We start from the raw sequence: 15,378 nt of genomic DNA on the forward strand, positions 1-15,378 counted from the left end.
CGTTCTCTTTGTTCCTCTCAACACCTCCTGCTCTCTAGCTCCCTCATCGCCTCCTCCCATGCTCGCCTCCAGGACTTTTCCAGAGCCTCTCCAATCTTTTGGAACGCCTTACCCCAATCTGCCCAATTATCTCCTACTCTATTAGCTTTTAGACGATCCCTGAAAACTCTTCTCTTCAGAGAAGACTACCCTACTCACACCTAACAACTGTAATTTCATTTTCTTATCATACATCATGGGACACAGAGCCATAGTAGTTACTATGTGGGTTATAGACCACCTTCAGGTGATGGACACCGGCATGCCCTAAGACAAAAAGTGCACTCCCTATATAACCCCTCCCACTACTGGGAGTACCTCAGTTTTTTCGCCAGTGTCTAAGGTGTTGGTCACGACTAAAGATGTGCTGTGCTGAGCTCCTCTGGAGCAATCCTTGCTGGGGCCAGCCATGCAGCCGGATCCATTCAAAGTGTCTTTGTCTTTGGCCGAATTGAATGGTAACCGGGCCTTGTATCCGAAGAAATAAGGTCTTGCCTGTAACACTTCTCTTTTTAGAGAGCTGGACCCCGGGATCCAGTACTTTTTGGTATTAAGGCCATAAAGTTTTTACTGGCGGTGGTGCTATTACAAGTCCAGGATTGTAGGTTTCCTCGAGGATCCCCAGCTCCTAAAGCTTTAACGGAACCCACTGTGAAGGGTGAAGATTGGGTCTGTTGGTTTACCACAGAAAACCCTGCGGCGGGAAAGGTAAGTGGAGTTTTCTAAGAAATGTTTACATTTTTCTTATGAAATGTCTCCTTTAAATTTAGTAAGTGTTGTCATGCCTATGTGTCACCACTGGGGGCTGTATTGAGCACTTACCATCTCATGCTTCTCAGAAAGCCCACATTGTGTCTAGGAAGCAGCACTTCCTCCAGCCAAGCAGCAGACCTCCGGTAAGTCTGGGGGTGTTCCCTCTCCCTACCAGACGCCCCCCTATGCCGTTTTTTCTTCCCCTCTGCTCGGGGAAAGAGCGCCACAAGTTTAAAAAAAAAACAAAAACAAAAAAAAAGCTTCCAGACCCCCCTCGCCATTCCTCCTTTCTCCCTGTGGAACCTATAGGATCAGGAGCTCTTTTTTAAAAAAAGAGGGGAAGGGCCATAGGCGATGGGGGGCGGGGCTTAGCACAGCGTTGGCATCCTCCAACGTGCAGCTCGGGGAGGTATGTTTTAAAAGGCACCATTTGTGCTGTTGCATGCTGTAGCAGAGACACAAGAGCAAAGGTGGCATGTAAGAGGTTTGGAGGCACAGGCATTCCTTTTGACACATTTACTACTGCATCAGGCTGAGCAATAATAGCAGCGACAAACCTGGACTATTGCTCAAGCAGTAGATGCATTCCTTCTGGTAGTACCTCTGCTTTGTGCATCGGGCTATGGTCAGAAGGGGGATGAAAAACACCTTTAAAAAGAGGCTCTAAAAGGACTACTAAAAGGAAGCCTAGAACCATCACAAAAAAGATGACATCCTCCCCTGAGAGTAATATGGCTAGTCAGAGTGAGCCATCAGAAGGGGCAGGTGTTGCAGCTGCTCTTAACACTGCAGCCCCTGTGTATATCACTAAGGAGGTTTTTTCAACCATTTTAAGCTTTGAGCAAAAAATTCATGCTTTAATTGCATCCCAAAGTGGGACTAAGTGCAGCAGGTCCCTGTCCATTGCTCAGGACCATCTTGCTGAGGAACAAGGAGCAAGAGATGATGAATTCCTTTTAAAGGACCAGGAAGAGGCTGAAGTCTCCTCTTCCGAGGAACCTGATACAGAAGTGTCAGGTTCGCAGGAAAGATTGTTGGTACATTCTCTCACTGAATTGGTGCACTCAACATTTTTACTGCCAATAATGCAGTCGGTCGATGAGCTCACTTCTGGTTTGGGTTCACTAAAGCCTCCCCAATCTGTTCATTCTTTTCCTATCCATTCATGGCTAAGGAAACTAATGTATTCTGGGTGGGAGCACCCAGATAAACAGGTTTTTCCTCCGAAAAAGTTTTCAATACTTTATCCTATGGAGGAAGAGTTTTACAAGAAATGGGGAATTCCAGCAATTGATGCTGCTATATCATCTGTAAATAAAAATCTAACTTGTCCAGCAGACAATGTTCATATGCTAAAAGATCCAACGGATAAAAAGTTGGCGTTCCTTTTTAAAAACTATATTGCGCTGGCAGGTTCAGTCGTTCAACCTGCACTGGCAGCGATTGGAGTATCTCAGTCCTTAAAGGACCAGTTTATAGAGGTACTCAAAGTTATTCCTGATCAGCAGGCCCAGGAGTATCAGAAGTGTTGTGTTTCACAGTAGACGCTATGAAAGATTCTATTCTTCAGACCTCACGGCTCATGCTAGGGCTAGTACATGTGCGTAGAATCCTTTGGTTGAAAAATTGGTCAGCCGAAGTGCCATGCAAAAAGCTTGGCCAGTTTCCCTTTTCATGGTGAACAATTATTTGGAGACGATCTGGATAAATATATCCAAAGAATTTCTAATGGGAAAAGTTCCCTTTTACCGGTTAAAAAGAAGTTTAAGCATTTTTCTTTTAAACGTGCTTCTTCTCCGGTGTCTGGGGCATCAGCCTCCACGTGTCTACGGCCTCTGCCAGGTTCAAGAGGTAAACCTCAGGGTCAGTCCCAGGGCCATAAAATGACCCGGGGGAAGAAACCCACAAAACAGAATACTAAAGCCTCCTTATGAAGGTGCGCCCCGCTTGCTCAAGTGGGGGGAAGGCTTCAACAGTTTTCAAAGATCTGGCAGGAACAATGTCAAGACAGATGGGTGGCTTCCTCAATTTCTCTAGGATACAATCTAGAGTTCCGAGAGTTCCCACCTCCTCGTTTTCTCAGATCAAACGTTCCCAGAGATCCAGTGAAAAAGAAGTCTCTCTTTCTAGCCTTGGATCATCTCTTGTCTTAAAGAGTAATATCGGTGGTCCCACTGGAAGAGCAAAGTTTGGGGTTTAATTCAAACCTGTTCACGGTTCCAAAACCAAGCGGGGATGTCAGACCCATTTTAGATCTCAAAGATCTAAGCCGTTTTTTTTTTTTGCATGGAGACAATCCAATCAGTAGTCTCCATCCTACAAGGGGGAGAACTTCTGGCGTCAATCAACATAAAGGATGCTTATCTCCATCTCCATCACAGATTTTCCCGGCTCACCAGAAATGTCTGCGTTTCGAGGTAGAAAATCTTCATTTCCAGTTTGTAGCTCTGCCTTTCGGTCTAGCTACTGCACCTTGAGTATTTACAAAGGTCCTGGCTCCTCCTTTAGCCAGGCTAAGGGCTCACGGTATAACAATACTAGCCTACTTAGATGATCTACTCTTGATAGATCGGTCGGTAGCCCACCTAAACCAAACTTTGGGCACCGCAGTCAGCTACCTGGAATAGCTAGGTTGGATTCTCAACCTAGAGAATCCTCCTTAAAACCATCAAGGAGATTGCTGTACTTGGGGCTGATCATAGATACAGCTCATAAGAGGGTGTTCTTGCCCCAGGAAAGGATCAGTTCCATAAAGGAACTGATTCAGTTGGTCAAGACAAAGAAGAATCCTTCTATTCGACTTTGCATGAAATTTTGGGGAAATATGGTGGCTTCTTTCTAGGCCGTTCCTTATGCACAGTTTCATGCAAGACTGTCAACTTGGAACAAGAAGGTCCAAGCTCTGGACTTCTCAATACGTTTATCCCCCAATGTGCGTCAGAGCCTCAATTATTGGTTGATATCCAAGAATCTTCAAAAAGAAAAATCCTTTCTACTGGTTACCTGGAAGGTGGTAACAGATGCCAGCCTTCTGGGCTGGGGAGCAGTCTTGGAAGAAGCATCTGTCCAAGGGAAATGGTCCAAATCAGAGATGACCTTGCCCATCAATATTCTAGAGATTCGGGCAGTGCGCCTGGCCCCTGGAGGCCTGGACGTCCAGACTATGGAATTGGAATTGTCTTGTCAGAATCCAATCCGACAATGCCACAGCGATGGCCTATATCAATCACCAAGGGGGCAGGAGGAGTCGTGTGGCCCAGAAAGAGGTGAATCATATTCTTTCTTGGGCAGAAAACAACATTCCTTTATTCATTCCAGGGATAGAGAATTGGCAGGCGGACTACTAAAGTCGCCAACAATTGTTGGCGTAAGATTCCCTGGGGCGCGGATTCTAAGAGCCAGCAGGTGTTCACCAGAGCCTCTAGTGGTGAGGATTGACTGGGCTGCAACTGGCTCCAGGTCGTGACCCCAAGGGTCCCCCAGCTCACACCCACAGTAGGCAACAGGAGGATAGGGATAGTAAGGGAATAAGCCAAGGTCGGGGCCACAAGCAGACAAGGACAACAGAGTTCACGCCAAGGTTCAGGGTCACAGGCAAACAGGGATAGTTGGGGACACGCCAAAGGTCAGGGTCACGAGCAGACAGAAATAGTCGAGAACAGGCCAAAGTCGGTAACTGGAATCAGATGTAGGAAACACAGCAAGTACACACGAAAGCTAACGCACAATGGTTGATCAGCACTGCTGGCTTGCAGTGCACAGGTTAATATAGGGTTCCCTGATAGGGCCTGGGTGGGGCCATGCTTAGAGGAGAGGTTATAAAACCAGCCAGGTGTGAGTGGCAGGCCTCTTATGCCCCGTACACACGGTCGGATTTTCCGATGGAAAATGTCCGATCGGAGCGTGTTGTCGGAAATTCCGACCGTGTGTGGGCTCCATCGGACATTTTCCATCGGATTTTCCGACACACAAAGTTGGAGAGCAGGAGATAAAATTTTCCGACAACAAAATCCGTTGTCGGAAATTCCGATCGTGTGTACACAAATCCGACGCACAAAGTGCCACGCCTGCTCAGAATAAATAAAGAGATGAAAGCTATTGGCCACTGCCCCGTTTATAGTCCCGACGTACGTGTTTTACGTCACCGCGTTCAGAATGATCGGATTTTCCGACAACTTTGTGTGATCGTGTGTATGCAAGACAAGTTTGAGCCAACATCCGTCCGAAAAAATGCTAGGATTTTGTTGTTGGAATGTCCGAACAAAGTCCGACCGTGTGTACGCCCTATAAGTCTGAACAGATGAGGAGAAGGTAAGCTGACAGAGAAAGATTACTGCATAACCATGACATTTTGCGATTGAGACCCACATTCTAAAAGACCATGGGCTGCCAGCTTCAGTAGTTTCTACTTTGGTTAATGCTAGGAAGCTAGTCTGGAAGGCATATGTCTCCTGGTGTGAATCCAGGGGCTGGCACCCCAGAAAGTATGTCATAGGTAGGATCTTTGAATTCCTACTGATGGGATTAGAAATGAAGCTGGCCTTGAGTACTATCAAGGGCCAGGTGTCAGCCTTATAGGTATTGTTTCAAGGATCACTTGCTTCACACTCGCTGGTTCATAACTTTATTCAGGGGGTAACGCAGATTAATCCCCCAGTTAAATCACCCCTGAACCCTTGGGACTTAAATCTAGTCCTGTCGGCTTTACAAAAACAGCCTTTTGAGCCAATTTGAGATATTCCCTTGGTTCTCTTGACGAGGAAAATAATTTTCTTGGTTGCCATATCTTCTGCAAGAAGAGTATCAGAGTTGGCTGCTCTTTCTTGTAAAGAGCCATATTTGATTATTCATTAGGATAAGGTTGTATTACGGCCTCATCCTAATTTCCTACCGAAGGTAGTGTCAGCTTTTCATTTAAACCAGGATATTGTTCTGTCCTCATTTTTTCCAGAACCTCATTCTGTGGATAAAAAGTCACTACATTCTCTTGATGTGGTGAGAGCGGTCAAGGTCTATTTGAAAATGACTGCTCAGATTCGTAAAACAGATGTTTTGTTTGTATTGCCAGACAGTCCTAAAAGAGGACAGGCAGCATCGAAATCTACTATTGCTAAATGGATTCGTCAAGTGATTGTTCAAGCTTATGGTTTAAAGGGGAAAATTCCTCCTTTTCATATTAAAGCACACTCCACCAGGGCTGTTAGTGCTTCTTGGGCAGTGCATCACCAAGCCTCCATGGCTCAGATCTGCAAGGCTGCAACTTGGTCTTCAGTCCATACATTTACCAGATTCTATCAAGTAGATATAAGAGGTCATGAGGATATCGCCTTTGGGCGTAGTGTACTGCTGGCTGCAGTATAAGTCCTCTAGTCTCTTGGTGCCCTACTTTTGTTGTGTCTCCCTCCCTTCAGTTGGCATTGCTATGGGACATCCCACATAGTAACTACTATGGCTCTGTGTCTCGTGATGTGCGATAAGAAAATAGGATTTTTATAACAGCTTACCTGTAAAATACTTTTCTTTGAAGTACATCACGGGACACAGAGGCCTCTCTCTTCTTGGTATACACGTGTATTGCTTTGCTACAAAACTAACGTACTTCCAGTAGTGGGAAGGGTTATATAGGGAGTGCACTTTTTGTCTTAGGGCGTGCCTGAAGGTGGCCTATAACCCACATAGTAACTAATGGCTCTGTGTCCCATGATGTACCTCAAAGAAAAGGATTTTACAAGTAAGCTGTTATAAAAATCCTATTTTCTCCATCAGCTCATCCTCCACAGTTATTACCTTTTGTTCCACTTGACCCTCCCTTCCAGATTGTAAGCTCTAACGAGCAGAGCCCTCTGTTTCCTCCTGTATTGATTTGTATTGCAAGTGCACTGTCTGCCCCATGTTGTAAAGCGCTGCGCAAACTGTTGGCGCCATATAAATCCTGTATAATAATAATTTCTACAGTGTACAGTATTATATCTGATCACTGTATTAGAGTCACTAGCGACATCAGTGTCAGTCAGTTAGTGTCCCTCCCAGCCAGTGTCTGATTGCCCACTACACTATCAGTCCCACTATAGATCTCTGATCACCGCCATTACCAGTATAGTGTCTGTAGCTGCATAAATTCCAGTATATACACCATAGTTTGTGGACACTTTAACTGTCACACAAACTAATTATTATACACTTATTGGGATTTTATTTTTACCAAAGACATATAGCAGAATACATTATGGTCTAAATTTATGAAGAAATGTGATTTTTTTATTTTTTTATTATTTGATATGTAGTATAACCGAAACTAGAAAATATTGGGGTATTTTTTTCAAAATTGTCGGTATTTCTGTATTTTCCCATTAAAGAGGAAGTAAACCCTGATGGGTGTTACTTCCTCTTTGTTTCCCTGTAAAGGTAAGCCTGCGATGTCCCCGTCTTCCTCGCTAGTAGCGAGCGTCCATTCTTCACCCCTATTCCTTCCGGGGCAGCGAACTCCGGCTCTGTGACTGGCCGGAGTCGCATGATGTCGCGTGACGTCACTCCTGCGCATGCACGCGGAAGCCGCCTTTAACGGCATGACCCGAGCTAGAAACAGCACAGCGTGCCCTTTCTAACTCTGGCGCATGCGCAGAAGAAATCGCCCTACAGCAATTTGCAAATATCTCCTAGACCGTGCAGATCTGGGAGATATTTCAAGCACCTACAGGTAAGCCTTAATCTAGGCTTACCTGTAGGTTAAAGTGGTTGTAAAGGGTTTACAACCACTTTAAATAATAAAATCTTACATATTAGAAAACACAGGGGTGATCAAACACCACCGAATTGCCAGTTAAAGTAGTGCAGTGCTGAATAGCACAAACAGCCTTCTGGTGGTCAAGTGGTTAATTTATGGAGCCCATGGCTAGCTGAAGTTGTACTGATCCCTTACTCTGTATTATTACAGCTCTTGTTACGTTATCTCCATGTTGGCTATGTTTCCAGTTATGTACCTTAAACGGGGAGTAAGACTTGTATAAAATATGCTGTGTCAACAAATGCCTTTGGGGTTTCATGAATGGTCAATAAAACACAAATAATGTATGCATTATGCCAAGAACTGTATTCATTTACCAAAATGTGTAAACCCTCAGTTGGATTTTACTGTGATGACTCTAAAACACCATGTCTGTTATGCCCTGTACACACGATCGGACATTGATCGGACATTCCGACAACAAAATCCATGGATTTTTTCTGACGGATGTTGGCTCAAACTTGTCTTGCATACACATGGTCGCTCAAAGTTGTGGGAAAATCCGATCGTCCTGAACGCGGTGACGTAAAACGCGTACGTCGGGACTATAAATGGGGCAGTAGCCAATAGCTTTCGTCTCTTAATTTTATTCTGAGCATGCGTGGCACATTGTGAGTTGGATTTGTGTACACACGATCGGATTCTGTTGTCGGAAAATTTTATATCCTGTTCTCAAACTTTGTGTGTCGGAAATTCCGGCGAAAAAAGTCCGATGGAGCCCACACATGATCGGAATTTCCCAGAACAATCCGATCGCACTTTTTCAGTCGGAAAATCCGACTGTGTACAGGGCATAAGTGTTATACCCCTTATTCGCTTAATTGCCAACATTTACACTGATAAAAGACTCTTTCATTCATCCCATGTCTACATTCGGCCGTGTGTACTGCAGCCGGTCTGTCAGAAGTTCGTCCGGCTTTTGTCGATGTGGCATGACCGAAAAAGGTCTGCTGGTCGGAGTGTCAGAACACAATAGCACAGCAGGGAAGATCACTGTACTAACATCGCATGTACTTACATTTACCCACTGAAGTGACTAGCCCCACATGATACACAGAGATTAAACAAAGCCTCCTACATAAGCTGCACCTGTTTATCTGCAGCGCTCTCTTCTCTACAGCCTTCTAAAATGTGCAGATCAAAGGCTTTTTCTCAGCTCCAGAGGGCAGGGGGTGGGGATCTGTCACACACTGCACAGCATAGTGAAGAGAGCTGGGTGTATTCTGAGACCTTAGTGGAGGGAATGAATACACCCCTTTTACATAGTCTTATAGAGAAACATACACAGCAGATGCTGTCAATCACCGTCTGTGCGCTGGAGGAGTGGCAGGCCATCTCCTGAGATGCTCTGGTGTTGGCGTTACCTTCAGAAGTGAGTCATGCATAAAGCAGAGCAGACAGAAATCACACTAGGTGCTTTGGATTGAGGCAGATATACACTATAGAGTGGTATTCTCTGTTCATTTTTCATTTCAGAGGTTTGCAGCCATTTTAAAGCTTTAAAGCTCTGAGAAGCTGTACACCAGCAGATGTTCAAAACAGATGACAGAGTATAAAAAATGTTAGCAGTAATTTCGAAAAGTACATATTTATTACGGGGTAGTGTGATTTCTTTAAACAACAGAAACTGTTTATGATTAAGCTACATGTTTTGTTTGGATTACACATGAGTGGTGCATTTTCTTGTTGCAGGGTTCGCCTGGGTCTCGCGGCTCTCCGGGGGTACGGGGTCCAAAAGGCCGAAGGGTAAGTAAATCCCAAGCGCCAATTATTTTTGATAATCTTCTTTGCTATCACACCTATGTTTCTAATGAACTTTTAATAGCGTACCTGGCATGTGTTGTGGTGTTCCAGAAAAAAAATATAGTTTTTATTCATAAATCAAAATTTTGGTTCTTGGGAAAGTTTGTTGCTTGGTAATGATTTTATGGCAGAGTAGAAACAGAGCAGACCACAAACATGACAGTCCTTTACCACCACCACCCCCACGTTCCATGACTCACTAATTTTCTCACTCTTTAGCTACTTTGGGTAAAACTTGTGATCTCAAAAACTGAGAAATAAACTTAAATCTGCAGAAAATACCAATATATGTTTGGATGGTTTGGCACATAACAGACCATACAGTTAATAGGAAAGTGGGGGTGGATGGGAAATTTTTCAGCTAATGTCTTCATAGCAGTTAAAAAAGTTACAGTTTTTTTTTAAAACAGACATTATATGCAAAAAGTAGGGCAACGTCGCTGTAAAAGGGGCAGCAACCAATTAGCTGTCAGTTTCCATTGACTGGTCGATTACAAAATCTTATTAGTTGCTATGTGAGATAACTACAACTCTCTGTTTTATTTGTTGACCTCAGTATCTGCATTGGCAGGGGTGTCTTTCTTATTATGTTGAAAAGTTAAAGCAGATCTTCACCCTCCCCCATTTTTTTTTTTTTTTTTAACTCCCACTTACCGGGAGTGGCATAGTATACATCATTCGCCTAGGCGTGTATGGGGGCAGGGACGAAATCTTTTCATTAGAAAAATGTAAATTAAAAAAAGAGCAATGTTTGTGTAGCAGAATTTAGAGGAAGGAAGTTTGTTTTGAGGATGAAGATCCACTTTAAGGCCTCATACACACGATACGAAAATCAGAAAGGAAAATTCGTAAGACGAGCTGTCTGCGGATTTTCGGATTGTTAGTACAGTGCTTTCGACAGCCGATTTGACTTTTTCGTCAGACAAAAGCTGGATGTGCAGGCTATAAAATTTTTGTCGGATGTGAACTCAGCGTCTGATTTTCAAAAGTCGAAAGTACAAACACGCATGCTGGGAATCAAAGAACGACCAGGAAGAGTTTCTCCAACCCCCGGGCTGTAGCCTGTTTGCAGCCGGGCCGTGAAGGCTGCACTTTCAGAGGTCCGGCAGGAGCGGGCGAGCAGAGAGATGACATCACCTCTTGCGGCCCGCCCTGCATCACAGCTGTTCCGCCCACACAGCCGGCCGTGAACACAACACTGTCTGAGGTGTTGTATGAGAGCAGAGAGATGATGTCATCTCTCACCACCCGCCCCACCACCGTCCATTCCTCACAACTGGCATGAACACTACACTGAGGTGCGGCAGACGAGAGATGAAATCTCTCACTGCTCGACCCGCATCGCCGCATGTTCCACCGTCACTTGGCAAGTGACAATCTACATTTGGAAAGTGACAATCCACATTTGGAAAGTGACAATCCACATCTGGCAAGTGACAGTCCACGTCTGGCAAGTGACAGTCCACGTCTGGCAAGTGACAGTCCCCACCAGTTCCATTGGCAGCCATACATGCCCACGCCATGACACTACCACCACCATGCTTCACTTATGAGGTGGTATGCTTTGGATCATGAGCAGTTCCTTTCCTTCTTTATACTCTTCTCTTCCCATCACTCTGGTACAAGTTGATCTTGGTCTCTTCTGTCCATAGGATGTTGTTCCAGAACTGTGAAGGCTTTTTTAGATGTTGTTTGGCAAACTCTAATCTGGCCTTCCTGTATTTGAGGCTCACCAATGGTTTACATCTTGTGGTGAACCCTCTGTATTCACTCTGGTGAAGTCTTCTCTTGATTGTTGACTTTGACCCACATCCACCTACCTCCTGGAGAGTGTTCTTGATCTGGCCAACTGTTGTGAAGGGTGTTTTCTTCACCAGGGAAAGAATTCTTCGGTCATCCACCACAGTTGTTTTCCGTGGTCTTCCAGGTCTTTTGGTGTTGCTGAGCTCACCGGAGCATTCTTTCTTTTTAAGGATGTTCCAAACAGTTGATTTGGCCACACCTAATGTTTTTGCTATCTCTCTGATGGGTTTGTTTTGTTTTTTCAGCCTAATGATGGCTTGCTTCACTGATAGTGACAGCTCTTTGGCTCTCATATTGAGAGTTGACAGCAACAGATTCCAAATGCAAATAGCACACTTAAAATGAACTCTGAACCTTTTATCTGCTCCTTGTAAATGGGATAATGAGGGAATAACACACACCTGGCCATGGAACAGCTGAGCAGTGTGAGGCACATATACAAACTGTTGTAATTCCTACACCGTTCACCTGATTTGGATGTAAATACCCTCAAATTAAAGCTGAAAGTCTGCAGTTAAAGTACATGTTGTTAGTTTCATTTCAAATACATTGTGTGGTGTATAGAGCCAAAAAAGATGAGAATTGTGTCCATGTCCCAATATTTATGGACCTGACTGTACATATGCAACATGAAACATATCTGATTTCACCATTGAAATTTTCTGTGGCAGGTATCTCAATATAAGAAACATTTCTTAAGACTGCGTTATAACAATCAGCCACAAATGATACATCAAAGATATTTTATGTAGATAATCTAATTGAGCCTAGTTGGCTCTTAGAGATTACAAGTAGGAAGAAAAGAAAAAGGGTGTCAGCCTCTAGCAAGGATGACACTTTGAAAAAGAAAAGGTAGAGCGAGATATAGAGAGATAAGGGGGGACCAGCATTACAGCAGGATCTTACGATTGATCGTTGTTTGTCCTCAGTCTCTAACCATCTCTTGTATCATGTTCACAGTCTCTAACCATCTCTTGTATCATGTCCTCAGTCTCTAATCATCTCTTGTATCATGTCCACAATCTCTAACCATCTCTTGTATCATGTTCACAGTTTCTAACCATCTCTTACATCATGTCCACAATCTATAACCATCTCTTGTATCATGTCCACAATCTCTAAACCTTGCAGCCTTGCCAGTGCCTGTGGATGCAGCCTGCCTGTGCCCATAAGATGCAGCCTCACCAGTGCCTATGGATGCAGTCTGTCTGTGCCAAGATCAGAGCGGCAGTCTCCCGCTGTGTCACGGAGCTGCATTTGAATTGCCTGGGCCACAGTAACAATGTCCCGCCTCCTGTGATCACGTCACACTGATTCAATGTCCCGTCATTGGATCAGTGTGTCGTCTATCACAGGAGGTGGCACATTGTTACTGCAGCCGCCCAGACAATTTAGCTCCCTGACACAGGGAGATTGTTGCTCTGCAAGAAGAAGAGGGAGGGGAGGACAGGACCATGAGCCCCCCAGGATGACACCCTGCAATGGGCAGCACCCGGCGGCGCGGCCACCGCTACTGAGCGTGCACAATTATCGGTGTCTTATCAGCAATTTTTTTCTTTCAGCAATATGCTGAAAACACCATTTTCAGACAATATGTTTTGGCCGCCGAAATTTCGGTGCATCCCTAGATATATCCTTTCTATGCCCAAGTGACCATTTTGCAAGACAGAAAATAAGGGGGAACTTAAAATGTTGTGGTTGTCAACAGCACAGTTGTAGATGGGATGTCTTTAATGGGGACACCTGTTTAAGTGACAGCTGTCAGAAATGTGTGTCCCTCATTTTAGTGAAATTACCTCTCACTTTTAGGCTCGGTTCACACTAGGGGCGGCACGACTTGCAAAACGACATCTATATAGAAGCCTATGCAAGTCGCCTCAAGTCGCCCCAAAAGAAGTACAGGAACCTTTTTCTAAGTCTGAGCGACTTGCGTCGCTCCGATTAGAACGGTTCCATTGTGCAGAACGGGAGGCGACTTGTCAGGTGACTAGTTCGCCTGATAAGTCGCCCCCATGTGAACCGGCACTTATTGTCTCTGGGACAGGAAGTTAAGTGAAATCTCCCTGAAGGTAACAAAAGTAGCAATCAAAACTTGACATGAGTTCTAACCCTTTCACACACTATGCAAAGCTAAAAAAAGGGTTCAAAAGAACCCTTTTCCTGGTTGCACCAAATTCTGTAAGCCTAACATCATGGATGCACTGCATTATATGCAATGGACATTTTTTAGTTTATGTGATCATTAACAGAGTTGGGCTGACCTAGGTCATTTAAGTCGAACTAAGGCTGAAAAATGTTTTTTTTATTTTATTTTATTTTTAAGCTTTGGTTCCTCTTTAAATTGTTCTTCTGGCTGTAGCCCAGGAAGACCTCAGGAGATTAAGTGACTCAGAGTTTTACAGGCGCATTACAAGAGCCAGAGAAAGGTTTGGCCAATAAAGATCAATGTAAAGCAAATAAGAGCTAGTTTTGTTTAAGGTTCTGTTCAAAAAATCTTAAGCATGCAACCACATGAAGAGAAGATTGTGTTTTAAAAGGTTTTTTAATGGAGACTGTTGGAGCCTGTGCCTATGGGCTTCGAGATGTCTTGTCCCCTTTACGTCATGCTGGTCAGTCTTCCAGGTGGTGCATATTACAGGCTAAATAAGAATTCTATCTTTTATACTCTCTTTTTTTTTTTTTTTCTTTCCAAAAAAATCCCTGTGACTAACAAAATTCTAAGTACCTTTGCATAGACATGAAAAGACGTTCAATATGTACAATGCTTAATGTTTAGTACAACTCATGTTCAGTGTTTAAATTAGAAGATGTAACTGAATGAACCATTAATGGACTAGACTAACTATTAATGTTTGTACTTTTATCGTCTAGTTACAATATTTGTTTTTGAACTAATATTAATCACTGAAATGTGCTGAGGGAAAGGAATTTTTTGTTACCATCATGTTATTTACAGTATGTGTCAGTGTTGGTGGTCAACAGGTCACTGGCCAACATCCAAGACTCTTCCATCCATTTATGGTTACCAAATCTCCTAGCTAATTTTGTTATTTGGGTTACATTTTCTCTGTTTGCAGTTCTAGGAGGAGCTGAGATCAAAGCACTTGGACTATGCATTTTCTTTCAAGAATCTACTCATTAAAGTCCAACTCTTGCTGTAACTTTCATTTTTTTTGAAGTGTGGAAGGGTTATAAATTCTGTGGTGTTTTTAATGCTGTGTCCTTTTTCAGGAGATTTCCTATCATGTGTCCTTTCTATTCGAGGCGTGTCAGTTATCTCTTTAATGGGGACCCAGACAACAATAAGAACAATTCTTTCAGTAGAGTCTTAAGGAATTAAATCCTTTACATTGCTGTTTGTGTCAGTGCAGCAATGATGACTCAACAGAGTTTCTAACCTTCCTCCATTTTATCCCAAAGTAGGTAAAACTTTTGGCTAGAATTGGACTTTAGAGTGCATCTTAAACCCAAGAACAAAATTCAGCTTACCAGTCTTTAGATGTGTTGGCTGCATTTTTTTTTTTTACTTTTTTTTTCTTATTGTCACACTTCCTGTGTAATGCCCCATATACACGGTCGGATTTTCCGACGGAAAATGTTCGATGGGAGCTTGTTGGAAATTCCGACTGTGTGTAGGCTCCATTGGACATTTTCCATCGGAATTTCCGTCACACAAAATTTTAGATCTGGATTTCAAATTTTCCGACAACAAAATCCGTTGTCGTAAATTCCGATCGTGTGTACACAATTCCGACACACAAAGTTCCACGCATGCTCGGAATCAAGCAGAAGAGCCGCACTGGCTATTAAACTTCTTTTTTCTCGGCTCGTTGTACGTGTTGTACAACACCGTCTTCTTGACGTTCGGAATTTCCGACATAATTTGTGTGACCGTGTGTATGCAAGCCAAGTTTGAGCCAACATCCATCAGAAAAAATCCATGGATTTTTGTTGTCCGATTGTGTGTACAGGGCATTAGGGTAACAACACTCACTGTGTCTATAGAAGAGTTATGTGGTCAGCTTGCACCTGATTTGAACGTCACAACTCCTCCCCATGTGCTCATCTCCGGGACATAGGCAAGAAATGTTCTGTAGTTCACAGAAGTGAATTTAGGCAGAGTTAATAACCCTGTAGGAACTTTCAGTGCAGCACAGACAGAGTGCACAGGAGGTTGCATATATTTAACAGACCAA

At 43.7% G+C, this 15,378-nt stretch overlaps 1 protein-coding gene across 2 annotated transcripts in view; it reads left to right on the plus strand.

Moving 5' to 3' along the window:
* The window catches only part of COL27A1 (collagen type XXVII alpha 1 chain), a 656,744-nt gene that overhangs the window by 329,810 nt on the left and 311,556 nt on the right, over positions 1-15,378 (plus strand). For both annotated transcript variants that reach the window (XM_073600403.1, XM_073600404.1), the window contains exon 28: positions 9,269-9,322. In XM_073600403.1, coding sequence (XP_073456504.1) covers positions 9,269-9,322 — 54 coding nt within the window. The remainder of the gene's footprint in view (positions 1-9,268; positions 9,323-15,378) is intronic.

Source organism: Aquarana catesbeiana, linkage group LG09 (assembly GCF_042186555.1).
Source record: "Aquarana catesbeiana isolate 2022-GZ linkage group LG09, ASM4218655v1, whole genome shotgun sequence".
Classification (NCBI taxonomy): domain Eukaryota; kingdom Metazoa; phylum Chordata; class Amphibia; order Anura; family Ranidae; genus Aquarana; species Aquarana catesbeiana.